General features: G+C 37.1%; 2 protein-coding genes across 2 annotated transcripts in view; both read left to right on the top strand.

Annotated features, from left to right (window-relative positions):
- The first annotated feature begins 469 nt into the window (after positions 1–469).
- tbc1d17 (TBC1 domain family, member 17) lies at positions 470–7,544 on the top strand. Its single transcript, XM_043233931.1, has 17 exons — positions 470–569; positions 1,238–1,333; positions 1,479–1,556; positions 2,651–2,768; positions 2,856–3,042; positions 3,134–3,245; positions 3,331–3,501; positions 3,581–3,706; positions 3,802–3,905; positions 4,872–4,966; positions 5,053–5,169; positions 5,281–5,381; positions 5,463–5,562; positions 5,685–5,782; positions 6,351–6,467; positions 6,572–6,658; positions 6,751–7,544. Exons 1-17 carry the CDS (start codon positions 543–545, stop codon positions 6,934–6,936), a joined length of 1,920 nt encoding a protein of 639 aa, XP_043089866.1. The 5' UTR covers positions 470–542; the 3' UTR covers positions 6,937–7,544.
- Positions 7,545–11,753: 4,209 nt separating this feature from the next.
- ccndx (cyclin Dx) overlaps positions 11,754–15,238 on the top strand; it is a 3,497-nt gene continuing 12 nt past the window's right edge. Inside the window, exons 1-4 of the mRNA XM_043231569.1 lie at positions 11,754–12,734; positions 13,685–13,900; positions 14,083–14,403; positions 14,705–15,238. The exon at positions 14,705–15,238 is cut by the window's right edge and continues 12 nt beyond it. Coding sequence (XP_043087504.1) covers positions 12,525–12,734; positions 13,685–13,900; positions 14,083–14,403; positions 14,705–14,845 — 888 coding nt within the window. The 5' untranslated portion in view covers positions 11,754–12,524 and the 3' untranslated portion in view covers positions 14,846–15,238. The remainder of the gene's footprint in view (positions 12,735–13,684; positions 13,901–14,082; positions 14,404–14,704) is intronic.

Here is a 15,238-nt window from a genome sequence, read left to right as displayed (position 1 = left end):
CACTTCCAAGAGTCTCGGTGATTTGTTCTTTTACATAATAAACAGTTTTGCAAGAGAGTTTAAAGAGCAAAACCAAATATTGGTGTAACTTTAGTTACCACATCCGTGTTTTAAATGTATTTCGTTACTGAGACGGACAGCCTCGATAGTCATTGCATATGCAATCCAATCCAATGAAAGTAAACGGAGTCTATCATTCTGGCAATTGTATAATTGTTTTTTAATATTATTGTTATTATTGTTGTTGTGCTTCACTGAAAAGGGAAAAAATAACGTGGGTTTTAAACGTATGTCAGGATGACAGAATTGATTTAAAAAAAATTATTTTTTATTTGTATTGTATTACCATTATATTATGTAAAAATCAACAAATGAACGCTAAGAATATCATACTCATCAACATCATCAAAATAAAATAATAAAGACGACGTCGTGTTTTATTGGTTTCTGATTGGCTGCTGTGGAGGTGGGCGTGTCATACGGGCAGGGGAAAAACGGAAGTGTGATTGTTTTGGTCAAACTACGTGAACACAGGAGGAGGAATGGAGGCGAAGCCAGAGAGTCACAAAGTGAGTAGTGTTTGTCTGTAACCTTAAGTTTAGATCCACGATGTTATATTTGACATGACATCAAACCAAACTATATAACGTTATATATTTTTTACCTTTTTACGCATTTAATGTCTCGGGAGAAGACCGTTTTCCATAGCTGGAGCTAGTTAGCGATAGCCCAAGGCAGGTGACATGTCGTTCAAGCCTGATGGTTTAGTCACTGTCATGTCTTTAGGATAGACTGACAACAAAAAACACCGTCACCCGTTGGGTAACACCTTTAGCAAGAAGGGTTTTTTTTATCGAACGGCGTCACTGGTCAAACCAGTTACCTGGAGAGCTTTGGTCATAACGTAATGAAGTATTATAGATTATAGAAAACTAGCAGCTAGACTGACATTACCGCTTCCTCCATGTGATTATCTGTTGCTAATCTAACTTCTAAAATATATTATTTGTAAGACGCTCAATTATTAATCCATTGTGGTATATCAGGAAATGTCCTGTTTGATTGTTATGTTATGTGGCGTTATTAGCAAAGCATTAAATTCATTGCATCTATTTAACGCTGTTGATATGATCCAAACTGAAGGAAATTAATTTTATTTTGACATGAATTATCCCTCTGTAGTTTTGTTGACATTTGGTTCTGTTGTAAAAGTGTGATGTATTATGTCATTCGTCAGCTGATCTTTGAGAAGGAGGGTGTTTACCTCCACACCAATGCCAAAAGAAGCAATCAGGACACAACCATCCCCGGCTTCATCCGGATAGTGGAGCGGGTATGACCAGCAACTGCATCAGGATTGGCATATCTTTTTATTAAACACTTTAGTGTGCTTGAGTATTATTAATGATGTTATTTGATAGTAAATAATTGTTCTGTCTGTCAACACCATTTACAGAATGACATTTAAACTCTTTCAGGATGGAGAGCCGGCACTGGAGTGGAGCCCTGTTGAGGAGGATGTGAGAAATGCTCCTGCGGTCTTTTACGCCAAAAAGGTTGGTTAGAGAATGACTTGAGTAGAGGATGGAGGGCTCAGTTTGCTCCTCAAAGTTCAAAGGTCACTTGTCACATGTTCGTTTAAAATCAATATTGAGCTTAACCGGGTCAAATGAAAAAAAAAATGTTTTGGGAGATTTGTAAATTGTGATTTGCACAATTCAAGTCATGGAAATAAAGTTAGTTAAATGAATATAAATTCAAATGTTCTGTTTCTATAAAAATATTTTGGCAAGTCATGACCTGCCCAACTGAGCAGCCATCTTCCAGCAACGTCTAAAAACGCTCTTTTATCTACACACGGGCCTTCAACACTAGCACTCTCTGTTTTATCTACTTGCATTTTTTTAATTTATTAAAGAAACCCTGGCCCTATAACACTCTCCATTCTTCTTCTTTTTGTTTGTTTTATGTATTGTAACTACACATTTTCATCTTATTTAAAAACAACAAACCTCTAACAACATTCTGTATTCTCTCCTTTTTTTTGATTATATATTTAAAACAAAGTACATCTAACAAAATCGTTCTCTATTCATTTTCTATTTTATCTATTTGTTTTCTTTTTATTTATTATAAAGAAAACATTGTAATTGATCCGGACCAAAGCAAGTGACTTAGCGGACTTTTTACTCTTAAAAGTAAACGTAATGTAAATGGTCAAATCTCTCAGAAATGCTTAACATGTAAATTATCATTCAAATGTTTGGAGTTTATTTTAGCATTTATTTAATCAAGTGACAAAAAGATTTGCAATGTTACTAAAGTTATAAATTTCGAATGCATGTTTATCAAAAAATGTATCACAAAAATACTGATAATTGATCATAAGAAATTATACTTAAAGCACCAAATCATTATATGTAAATGATTTCAGAAGGATCATGCGACATTGAAGTTTGGAGTAATCGCTGTGGAAAATTCAGTTATGCTATCACATGAACAAATGACATTTTAAAATATATTAAAATAGAACACAGATGTAATAATATTTTACAATAATACTGTATTTTTGAGCAAATAAATGCAGCCATGATTAGCGCAACAATCTTAACAACTCCTAAACGTCTTTTCCTCTCTTAATCTCTTAAAGGATGGGGAAGGAGGGGAAGAGGAAACGAAGTTTGACCCAGGCTATGAGCCAGACTGGGCCGTCATCAGTACAGTCAAGCAGGAAAGACGGCAAGAGCACCCACCAGTCAGAGAAACGGGTACTGCGCCAAACCGGTGCTTTTCAGATAAAGTGAGCTTGCATATACACGCTGTAAAGATTCGCGTACCTTTATGTCTTTTGGCAGGTCAGTGGGGCTCATTCTCCCTGCCCCTTTCAGAGCTGTACTCTCTCCGGAGGGCTCGCTTCTCTCTGGGCAGGAACTTCTTGGTACTGACCACCAGAGGGGGCGATCCTCTCCCTCCCCTGCACTTCCATCGAGGGGGCACTAGAGAGCTGCTAAAAGCCATGCAGCGTTACATCAGACTGGCCCCGTGAGTGGCATACTAATTTATCTTTTTCAACCGACCCCTTCTGCTTTTTGGTACCTACACGTTTCATAATCATGTGACAATCTGCTGTAAGGTCTCCCATGGACGGTAGGCTCTTCCTGGCGTACCCGCATGATTCTGGGGCCCTGTCGCAGTCGTTTGATGAGCTGCACCTCTTTGATGATACCAGTGCAGATCTAGTGTCTGTAAGTCAGATATTTTGTGTTTTAATGTGGTTAAAGCCACAAACAGGGGCCTGTAAACATGCCATCTAATTTGTCGTATCTACAGAGGTTCATTCAAGACCCTTACGCGACCACATTCGGGGGATTCTCCAAAGTAACTAACTTCTTCCGGGGAGCGCTCAGACATCCAGAGTCGCCCCTCGGTAACCGCTCACCCCAGGACGCTCATTTCCCACACTCAGCTGATGAGGAGCCGGGCTTTGAGCTCATTACCTGCGTGAGTTACATAGAGTCCCGGCTGTTTGTGTATAAATGCCGATTGTGCATTAACTTAAAAAGAGACCGTGTTCCACCAGGGGGCAGAGCTCGGCCCCAGACCGGAGGTCAAAAGAGGAAAGCCTTTGGATAACTGGGATCAGTTTTTGGATCCAGAGGGCCGTGTCACTGATCCACAGAAGGTCAAGGAGCTGGTGTTTAGAGGGGTTTGTCTATGTTTCAGTGATCTTTTCCTAATTCTGTATACATGCCACAAACCAATGAAGGGTCCATTTATGAAAATCTTTAATGCTTTTTCTAGGGCATTGTTCCATCTCTGCGGAAGGAAGTGTGGAAGTTCTTACTGGGGTTCTACCCGTGGAACAGCACAACCAAAGAGAGAGAGGACATCCTTCAGGTGAAAACGTAAGCTCAACTCATTTAGTTTTAACTCGAACCATGAATATGCCAATAATATATTTGCTCCACAGTAAGCATTTTTATTATTTTCAATGCACAAAACAGTGAAACCTTGTTAAGATAAAAATAACAGAATTCATTTAAATAACTTTTTTGTAACGTTCTGTATGCCTTTATTGTGACTTGTCTCATCTGTCATCGTCACATCAGTTTCCTCTTTGCTCAGCAATGTATTTTTTACTGCGTGAGAACATGATGTGTGGTGTGACTTGTCAGAAATAGCAACAGTAACTAAGAAAGGGGCAGGATTTTGCGAATGGTCAATTATACTAACATTTCTAAGTTATAGTCTACCTTACGACTGCTTGTTGTGGTTTCCATTTTTCTCTTTAGACCTAAGCTTAGCACAGGATATGTAGTTTGGGATCGGTAAGATTTGTATGTTTTAAGAACACTTATGCTCACCGAGGCTACATTTATTTGAACAAAACTGCAGTAAAAACATTAATTTTGTGAAATATATATGTAATATATTTAAAAATGTATTCCATTCCATCATCATTACTCCGGTCTTCAGTGTCCCATGAACCTTCAGAAATCATTCTAATATGCTGATTTGCTGCTCAAGAAGCATTTTTAGTATTAAAAATGTTGAGTACAGTTGTGCAACATTAATATTTTTGTGAAAACAGTCAAACCTTTTTCTGGCTAAAATAATTTTTGGTAGCATTCTGTGTCTGTCACTTTTAATTAATTTAATGCAGCTTACTGACTTCAAACCTTTGAATAATAACAGCAATTATACTTATATTTCTGAGTTTCTACATACAAGTACTTAATTCAAATACACAAACCTGAATGATAAGGTGAATGTACCCTCCCTCTTTCCTTTCCAATTTTTTTTAACATCAGTGTGAATTACTTTTTATTTATTATTATTTATGTGTATTTATTTGTGATTTTTCTCTTCAGGGATGAGTATTTCAGGATGAAGGTTCAGTGGAAGTCAGTCAGTGAAGAGCAGGAGATGAGGAACTCCCTCTTCCGAGGGTACCGTAGTTTAATAGGTACGTTCAGCTCTGTCTCAGCTCCTACAGCAAGTGTGACCCGTCACTTTCTACATCTGATTTGCTCCTGCTCTTTGATTTGACAGAACGGGATGTGAATCGAACGGACAGACACAATTCCTTCTTTTCTGGGAATGAGAACCCAGGACTTATGCTGCTCCATGACGTGCTGATGACTTATTGCATGTATAACTTCGATCTGGGTATGTGTGTTTTTTTTCCCCTGTCATTTTAATTCAGTCAACGACCACTAGAGGAGGCTGTTATGTCTTAATCACTCTCTCTCTCTCCCTTTCTCTCACTTTGATCTGTAGGTTATGTCCAGGGCATGAGTGATCTTCTTTCTCCTCTCCTCTTTGTTACCCAGAATGAGGTGGAGTCCTTCTGGTGTTTGACAGGCTTTATGGATTTAGTGGTCAGTAAACACACTTGTTTTCTGCTTGTATTATTCAATGGATACATTAACTCTGGATCTAAAGACTTTATCTGTCTTTAGCACCAAAACTTTGAAGAGTCACAAGAGGCCATGAAACAGCAGCTGCTTCAGCTCAGTCTTCTGCTGAGAGCACTTGATCCAGAGCTGTGTGACTATCTGGGTAAACACCAACACACATACTCTAGAAACCTCTTCCTTTTTATATGGGGTTCTTTCTCTATTGGCCAATGCACAGTGGCACAGTTGGTTTAGTTTATTTTTGTTTGTTTTTCTTTCTCTTAGACTCTCAGGACAGTGGTTCACTTTGTTTCTGTTTCCGTTGGTTGCTGATTTGGTTTAAGAGAGAATTCTCTTTTGAAGACATCTTGAGTCTTTGGGAGGTAAGAGGGAGGTTATTTGTATTATTTTAAATTTTATCTTTTCATCCTTAATAATATATAAAATAATTAATAATAAAATAATTCAAACTAATATATATACATATATGTATGTGTGTGTGTGTGTGTGTGTGTGTGTGTGTGTGTGTATATATATATATATATATATATATATATATATATATATATATATATATATATATATATAAGTGTATATATATATATAAGCTTTGGGTATAAATTAGCTTTATTTTCTTGTTTTAATTTTTGAATTGTTCTATTTTTATTTTATAGGTAAGCAATTTTGAGCTTGTCATTTTTAATTAATTTTAGTTTTTTAATATTTCTATTTAGAATTTATTTTTATTTTTTTTTCAGTTTTAGTTTCAGTAGTGGTTTTTGTTTTATATTAAATCTCTGTAGTTTTAGTATTTCATTTAATTTTATTTCAGTTTTGCCTTTGGCAACTTTTCTAATTATGTTTTTCATCTACCACTTATGTTATTTTATTCCAACTTTATTTCAGTTAGTAGTTTTATTGAACTATAACACTGCTACCAATGTTTTTCAGGTTCTGTGGACCCGTCTGCCTTGTGAAAACTTCCACTTACTTATGGCCTGCTCCATTCTTGAGTCACAAAAAGGGGAGCTGATTGGTTCAAATCACGATTTTAACTCTATACTGAAGGTAATCACAGAATTGTTTAAGCCCATGAAAATATAAAACAAAACCTGGAAAATGACATGCACAGTAGGTCAGTCGGTTGATTCTATGTGTGTGTGTGTTTCCAGCACATTAATGAGCTGACCATGAAGCTGGACCTGCATTCAGTACTCTGTGGAGCAGAGGCTATTTATTTGCAGCTGACAAACTGCAAGGTGAGACGGGACAGATATGACTGCTGATACGCTATGAAAAATAACCGTGGTCACGCAAGCTACATAATGCTTTCTGACTGCTTTGTTCTCAGGAGCTATCTTTGAAAGTACAGGAAGTTCTTGGGCTGCGTGTCCCTTCCAGCTCATCAGGAGAGAGTCCAGACACCGAGCCCACAGAGACAGACACCCTTCTCGTTCAGTCCGAGGCCAGAGGAGCTTCATCCTGCCAGCCGTTTAATGGACAGACCGCACAGCGCCCGCCTCCTACATACCCCTAATTCCAGAAGGTGATTGGCGGAAGGGGAGCAGATGATTTTAATTTAACCATAACAATGAATATTCTACAAAAAAAATAATGATTAACGTGTTTATGAAATATGGTGAATGTAATTCGGAGATTGAAATCTAGATCTGCAGAGAGCTAATAAAAATGCGATCAGCTGACTATTTTATACTGTACTTTCCTAAGAAGGGCCGAGTATTTTCCGCATGCTGTTTAGACAGGTGTGTGAAAGACTGTGGGCATTACAGACAGAGTCACTGAAGAGAGAGAACGCTTACAGTTTAGAGCGTGAGCATTATAGTCGCAGCTCATGTTTTACCAGGTAATATTTTATGCATTTATGAGCGCTAGATATCCAATGGTTTTATCCACTATTCTCTCAGTACCCAAAACCATGTTATTCAGTATGTATTGTATGATAATGTATATTAGTTGTTTTCTCTGCCTTTCTGTTTATGTTGCCTGTCTCCCTCTCTTTACTGTTACACTGAGTTTTGCATGCAATGTAGCAAGAGCTACTTCGTATGACGTCTTTTGTTAGTTTTTAAAATGAAGCTTTTTCATGTGGCTAAAAAATAAAACATTGAAATTTAGTGCCTGAAATTAAGGTATTGCTCTTTACCAAATGTCCACTTTTTGATTGCCCACGTAAGGTGTTTTTAAACTCAACAGCCTTGACCCCCAGTCAAGAACTTTATAAACACTTATGTGGTAAACATGTATTATCTGCTTTACATGCGCGTGCGCATTCAGATAATAAAAGAAAATGTGATGATTATTTGTTAAAAATAAAAATACAAATTAATAAAAGACCATAGATAAACATTTGGGTAATCCTTCAATAGGGAGCACTTTTTAACTATTAACTAAAACTTTTCCTTCAATGCATTTGTAATTTGCTGCTTATTAACAGTAGGTATTGGGTAGAATTTAGGAATGTTTATTACTATTAATAAATAGATAATATTCTATTAATATGCATGCTAATAAGCAACTAGTTAAGAGAGCCTAAAATAAAGTGCTACCAACATTTTGTAGATTTTTATTAGTATATATATATATATATATATATATATATATATATATATATATATGAGATATTAGTAATATCACAGTAAACTAATAAAATGCTTTCTCTGTAACACTTTAAAGTAACATAGTAAAATATTATCATTATATATATGTAATTGTTAATTCAGATTTTAATTTGTATTGTAATAAATGAAAAATAATGATAAAACAGAATAATTATTAATTCATTATGTCATTATTCATTATTACCCACTAAATAAATATTTATTATTATTAGTAGTATGGTTGTTATTATCTTAATGCCCTAATATACTGTGAAAAGCTTTTATTCAGATGATAAAAAAAAAAATCATTTTTATTTTAAGTACGTCTTAGATGAATATTTGTATTGTTGTTCGCTTCCTCTCTCTTCAGATGAGCGGATAAGTCTGATAAAACCACTTCATCAATTGGAGGATTACAACAGATTAGCGAGTTAAAGAAAACGTATCTTAAAAGAAGTATAAACTGAGAGATGAGACCTTATTAGATCACTTTTATTTTCAGCGTTTTAGCTTTCTTTTTTAATAATTTAAAAAAATCTATATTTTAGTAAAATGATAAATGAATGAACCAGAAAATCTTTTATTCCTACATTTGACATATGTTTTGTTGAGCCGTGTAATTTATGTCTGGCTCAGAACGGCATGGCTTACCACCAGTGCCGTCGTCACACAAACAAACACATTCACACACTCCATCAGCAGGTGTCTGACTGGGGTTAAAAGATCAGGGTAAATGGGGTCACTGTTGCCCAGTGTCCTACCAAATGAGCTGGAAAACGAGGGGTGGAGAATCACGCCTCCTTCTCAGTGCTCTTTCTGCTGTCCGTCTCTCCCTCGCCCTCCCTTCACTTTCCCACTGTGTTTGTTTGAATACAGCTGCAACTTATGAATTTAGCGTGCCACTTAAACAGCCCTGGGATCTGCCACCCTTCTTTGTCTCATACACAAACACACACTTTTACTCCTGAGACTCATCTTGTCCCTCTTTTACGGCCGGCATGACCTCGCTTTACTGGAGAACAGAGAATAAGAAGAGCGTCTCATTCAAACTCAATCTGCTCTGAGTTAAGCTCTAGTTAGTTCTCGAGGGCTGGAGCAGTTCAAACCTCTCTATGTTGTCTGAGTGAAGTCTCTCTTTGTGCATTTGAGAACTTCATCAGGTTTTAGAGGGTTATTGTTGTGCGATGAGAGTTTTATCGGATTTGTGACATTTTCACATTGTTCTGTCCTTTTCTATTCAAGTAAATGGGAGAGCGATGAATATGTTACTCTTTTGCTATAACGTTTGCAAACATTAAGATTGCAGTAAAACAAATTTTGTACTTAATGCATTTAATTGTGAAGGAGCGCTGAAGTCCAACAAAAAATTTGAAACATGTTTGATTGATTGAAGAGGTGCTATTGCAAATGCACTTCTTGTACACTTTAAATGTCTTGCGTTTAAAAACACATTTTATTTAAAAATCATACAATCACTCTGCCGTGACATTGATTTTAGACTTTACTTTAAACAAGTACTCCAAATAAAGGTTAATAATCATTTTTATAACTATAAATCCAGAGTGATATTTCGTTAATTATGTTCATAGATTTGCAATATACTTAGTATGAAATAAATGTATTTTAAATCAACCATCTATAACTTCCTATAGCTGTGTCAGTCAGATGTGTTTTCTCTATAGATCTAAACAATCTCTTTGACTAATTTGCCAAGACATTATACACATTATAATTATACATTTTACTCAATAAAATTTAACTCAATAAAATTGCCACTCTGTTTTATTTATTATTTAAATCTCAAAGATTTTAATAAGAATGCAAAATGTCATGCAAAACTATATTATCTGAAAATATTCAGAATAAGTATGCAGAATTAGTATATTCTGCATAACTATTCTATCCCCATTACTATTTCTTATATTTGTTTATGCATATTTTATTTATGAGAAACACCAAAAACTTAAGTTTTAAGTTAAGTATTTTCTAACTAAACTACTTTTGATAAACTCCTTAAAACATAATTATTGGGCTAAACAACACTGAATGTATTTAATGAAAAATGCAGTTAAAAGTAATATTATTATTATTTAAAGTAACGAGTCAGTGTTTAGTGTCCCATGATCCTTCAGAAATCATTTAAATATATATGTATTACTTAATTTTTTCGTCTTAGTGCTAAAGAAAAAAATAGAATTCGCACAAATGTCCTGTGAATGAATGCACCAAATTAAATTAAATATAAAAAAAAAAAGTTACTGTAAAGAATCAACGTTTTATTTTGTTACAAACGCTCAACTTCTGAAATGTTCAGCCACCTGTATACGCACTGACAAATCCAGAGGTCTCCACTTAAACGTGTCCCGCTGTGACTGTGAGGGCCATCCAGGAGTCGAGTGCGAGTGTGTGAAGTGTGTGTGAAGTGAGCGGGAGCAGAAGGCCAGGCACTGGTGTCTGACAGTGATTTGTAAGGAGAGACAATACGGCTCATTGACCTGCCGGCTCCACTGTCTGTTGCACATACCTCGCCCAGCCCTCCCATGAGGACCCGGCGCTCTTTAAACAGGACACCAGATTGCCACAGGCCCAGGGAGGGGTGGGACGAGTGTGTGCTGTTCGGGATGGAGAGGCATAATGGGAGACTAGTTGCTTTGACAATGAGATTCCACACAAACCAGGGGGTGACGGGTGATTAGGCGGCACGTGAGTAAGTGTGACTTCAGTGCGCCGAAAACAAAAGTCGCACACTTTCCAGCTCTGCCCATCGGCCGCGGCCTCTGTCTCGCACTCCTGTATCCGCTTTCGAAAAGCTTTTCCATCTGCTCTGAGCCTGATGTCATTTCAGACCTGGAAAATCAGGTGTTCTGGTTATCAGTTTCACTCTTATTGCCGTTTTTGTAGCATCAGCCTTTCGAGGCTTCATTACGTATTCTGGGCGAGACAAAAACTTTGTCTTGTTTGGAATATGCAATGAAGCATAAGGCCGCTATTACAAAAAAAAAAAAAAACGCAGTGATAAATACCTAAATCCGATGCTAAAAACTGAACAAATCAAAACTTTTTAAACATCGACTGCCATCTGAGAACGGTCGACATGTGCGTGTGGTGTTAAGTTCTTAAAATATTAAATGAAAATCTTAGAGGGTAGTTCAATTAATTATTTAAGGTCACAAAACATGCCTAACAAAACGTTTTGGAATCCCTGTCTCAAAAGGTCAGCTGCTTAGAAAATCTTCATCTTATTGTATTAATATTATATGAGTTCTATTCCCTTGGTGTGATTTGTGATTTTATCCCTGTTACAATGTATAATATAACTAATATAAGGTAATATAATAAATTAAATAGACACTTAAAAGATTTATAATAAACAATGAATCATTTGTGTTTTACATAAATATAAATATTTCTTTGATTATCGTATAACACTAGTAACAGGGTTAAAAGGTTCTGCTTTGAGTTAATCATTAATATGAATACCAGTTCATCAATTCAAGGAATAGTTCACACATAAATGACAATTCTGTCAACATTCACTTACCCCTCAAGTAGTTCCAAACCTGTATGAATTTCTTAGTTCTGCACAACCAGGCAGTTTTGGGTCACCATTTACTTCCATAGTAATTTTTTTTTCCTACTATAGAGGCCAATGGTGACCCAAAACAGCCTGGGCACAAACCTTCTTCGAAACATTTTCCTTTTTGTTCGCACAAAGAAATTCATACAGGTTTGGAACTACTCGAGGGTGAGTAAATGAAGACAGAATTGTAATTTTTGTGTTATGTAATAGCCAAAATGACATTGGCGTGACCCGTAATGCTAAAGTTATAAGGCCATATTTGTGCAATGTGCCTTGAGAATGCATTAAAACCGTGACCTCTAGCAGGACTTTTCTAGAGCCAAATACATCAAAGTCTACAAATGACTTCATATGCAGTTTTAAATCTTTATATAATATATAGACGTGTACATGTAAACGCAGCACCTTTATCTGATACCCTTCACTGTCAACAAACATCCATGTCTTATTGTTATTCATTCCCATTGTCACAGCGTGGTGATGACCTCTCTCTCTTTTCTTGGCTCGGTGACGGTGACAAGCTGTTGCTGTGTCCCTCGGGCGACTCCCTCTCTTGTCTGCGCTCCTCTCTCCTCCCTCTCTCTCTCTCTCTCTCTCTCTCCCTCTCTCCACCTGTTGATGCCATTGTTGCTCAGCCAGCATTGTGCTGCTTTATTGTTTTTACTCCGCTCATTTTACACACCCCTCTTTTATTCTTCACTTTCTCACTTTTTTCATGAGCAGTCACCCATTCACCCAGAGGATATTTAAGCAGACCGAAGAGAGAAGGCGGCTGAGAGCAACTCAAGAAACAGACGCACGCACATTTAAACACAGGCACTTTCAAAAGGGCTAGGACTTTTGCACTAACTCTCCTGCTCGGGACCAGGACTTTTGAGACGCACTTGGGACAGCTTCGGTATTGGATCACAACTGCTGGCAGGAGTGATGTCTGTGTCTCTGTGGTGTGAGGAGGAAGAGGGCCAGGACAGGACTCAGTCTTCGGTCCGAGCCCCATGGGACCCCAGCGCCTCCGGACTGAGAGTCATCAAGAGACTTCTTCAGTCAGAGGAGAGATACCTGCCCTCTCCTCTCTACATCTCTCTCATCCAGAGAGACCCGCAGCGCAGAGAGGAACTGGCCAAGTGGACCATGGAGGTAGATTTGCTTGCTAGTAACCAAAATCCAGCGCTAGACTTGCAAGCATGAATGTTTACAATATTTGCATTTCAAGGACTTTTCACAAGTAGGGTATATGTTTGAAGTCATTACCAAAAGTTGTAAAACTAAGATGATGTGCTTTACAAAAACAAACAAAAATAATTATACTGATTCAGTGTTTTACCTGTTTGTGAAATTTACTGGCATTTTCTAAGAAAACTAAATTATACAATTTTTTTCAGTGTAGGGCTTGAAATCTTAAACTACTTAAATCGGAAAATAATTATTTAAATAAATCATCTTAAAATAAAACAGTATAACACTGATAGAACATAACACTCAGAGAAGCTGGCAAAGTGAACTACATAGTGGTTTAAAAATACATTTGTAATAAATATAGGTTGGCTCCAAAAATACAAAAATGTAAAAACAGACTAGTTTCTAGCATGCGGACAACTGAAAGTTTTAAACCCACATGCCTTTATATAACAGCTGATTAATAACATGGCACAAAAGTAGCATAAAGCAGTGGAAAAAATAAAAATAATATTAAATGTGAAAGTCTAGTTCTAAATGTACAACAACAATAACAACTGTATTTATTACCCTAACGAAAAAAAGTTTATGATTAAAAAAAAAGATGTTTCAAATGTTTTTGTACATACATTTAAAAAATTCAAAGGGCTTCAAGACAACATTGGACCTACTGACTTTCATCACATGGCCAAAAAGCCAAAAGAAAATCTGTTAAAGAATGTATAATGTATAAGTCATGTGTAATTAATCAGAGTTTTACATTTTGGAGTGAACTATCCTTTTAATAGCACATTATTTGAGGGATTTAGATCAAAATGAATCAAATAACTAAATGAGTTCTACAGTTCAGTTATACATTTGCTTTGACCATATGAGAGTTTCTGAAACCTTCCTCTTCTGTGTTTTCATAGGTGTGCACTGAATGCGACTGTGACGAGTCTGTATTTCCTCTGGCTGTCTCGCTGTTGGATCGATATCTGTCGGCCTCTCTATCCCTGCCTGTCTCTCCATCCTGCCTGGCAGCCGCCTGCGTTCTGGTGGCCTCAAAACTGACAGAAAGTGACACAGTCAGTGCAGATACGCTCTGTGCGGCAGCGGAGTACGACTTTCTCTCATCAAACCTGCGGGTGAGCGTTGAAACAAAATCTATAGAAACTCATCAAAGGCTCGATGTTAAGAACAGTGCAGTCAAAAAGTCTGCAACGTTCAAATAAATCATTTAAGACTTTTTCCACGATAAATGAAATTAAGTGTACTAAAAATGACATTTCTATATGTTTTATATATATATCATGTTCGCCCCCGACAGGAAATGGAGCGAGTCGTGCTGGCGACTCTGCGGTGGGACGTGGCAGCAGTGACTCCTCAGGACTTCATCCCGCACTTCCTGCGCACTCTCGGGGAGCTCAGGGACGGGGACGCTCACACGGGAGACTTTCTCTCGACGCTGCGGCGCCACAGCGATACACTCGTTGCCATGTGCGTGTGTGACTCGCGCTTTCTGGGAAGTCCGCCATCACTGGTGGCCGCGGCGGCTCTGAACTCTGCCCTGCGGGGTTTACGGGCCAAGAGTGCGGGAGAGCTGAGTGTCATGACCTCTGCCCTGGCCACGCTCTGTCAGACTGATGTGGTGAGCCAAGATGACTGCCCGATCGACTATGAGAGAGATAACATAATAATCATCATCATTTTGGTTACACTTTATTTTAAGGTGTCTTTGTTACAGGGTAATTATTCATACTGAGTAGCATTCATTAATTGCATGCGCTTACTATACGGTTAGGTTAAGGTTTAGGGTTAGGGTTGCTTTTTAGGGTTACAGTTAGTTCTTGTTATAATTGTAAGTAGCCTACATGTAACCTGTGTAACAAAGACAACTTAAAGTGTTGAAAGAGCATTACTGTTGTTCTGATTTCTGTTTGTATCGACAGGCGGTGCTGCAGTGCTGCACTGAGCTGATAGAGGGAGCCCTCAGGGAGAGACTGAGAAATGGAGCACACGAAGAGAAAGATGGTGACATTGAAGAGGAAAGAGCCAGCACACCCACAGACCTAAGAGAAATAGACTTTTAATACAGTGGTGATTTATGAGTGATATTTATTCTGCGACTCACTTTTTATTCATCAGTATAACTGATTTAAACGCAATGTGACATTTATGTTTCGTCTTATGTAACTTCTGAAGTGTTCTAATTTATAATCATTTTTATTTATTTGTTTGAGGGATTACGATTTACTCGTGCCATATTTATTAACTTATGTCGCCATAACTGTAATTGCAATGACTTATGCATTTCAGGTTTATCCTTTTCACTTTATGTATTACATTTCTACTTTTTATATTATCACATTATTTATTGTGTGCACATTTTTATATTTAATTTATTTTGTTTGCCAGTGTTTCAGCCTGTTTGTAATCATAGTGTTGGATAAAATGAATATCTATTTTTCGAAGTAATAAAAAAT

The sequence above is a fragment of the Puntigrus tetrazona genome, chromosome 3 (assembly GCF_018831695.1).
Source record: "Puntigrus tetrazona isolate hp1 chromosome 3, ASM1883169v1, whole genome shotgun sequence".
NCBI classification, from domain to species: domain Eukaryota; kingdom Metazoa; phylum Chordata; class Actinopteri; order Cypriniformes; family Cyprinidae; genus Puntigrus; species Puntigrus tetrazona.
The sequence above is the reverse complement of the archived record's forward strand: the minus strand, read 5'-3'. Positions and strand labels throughout refer to the sequence as shown.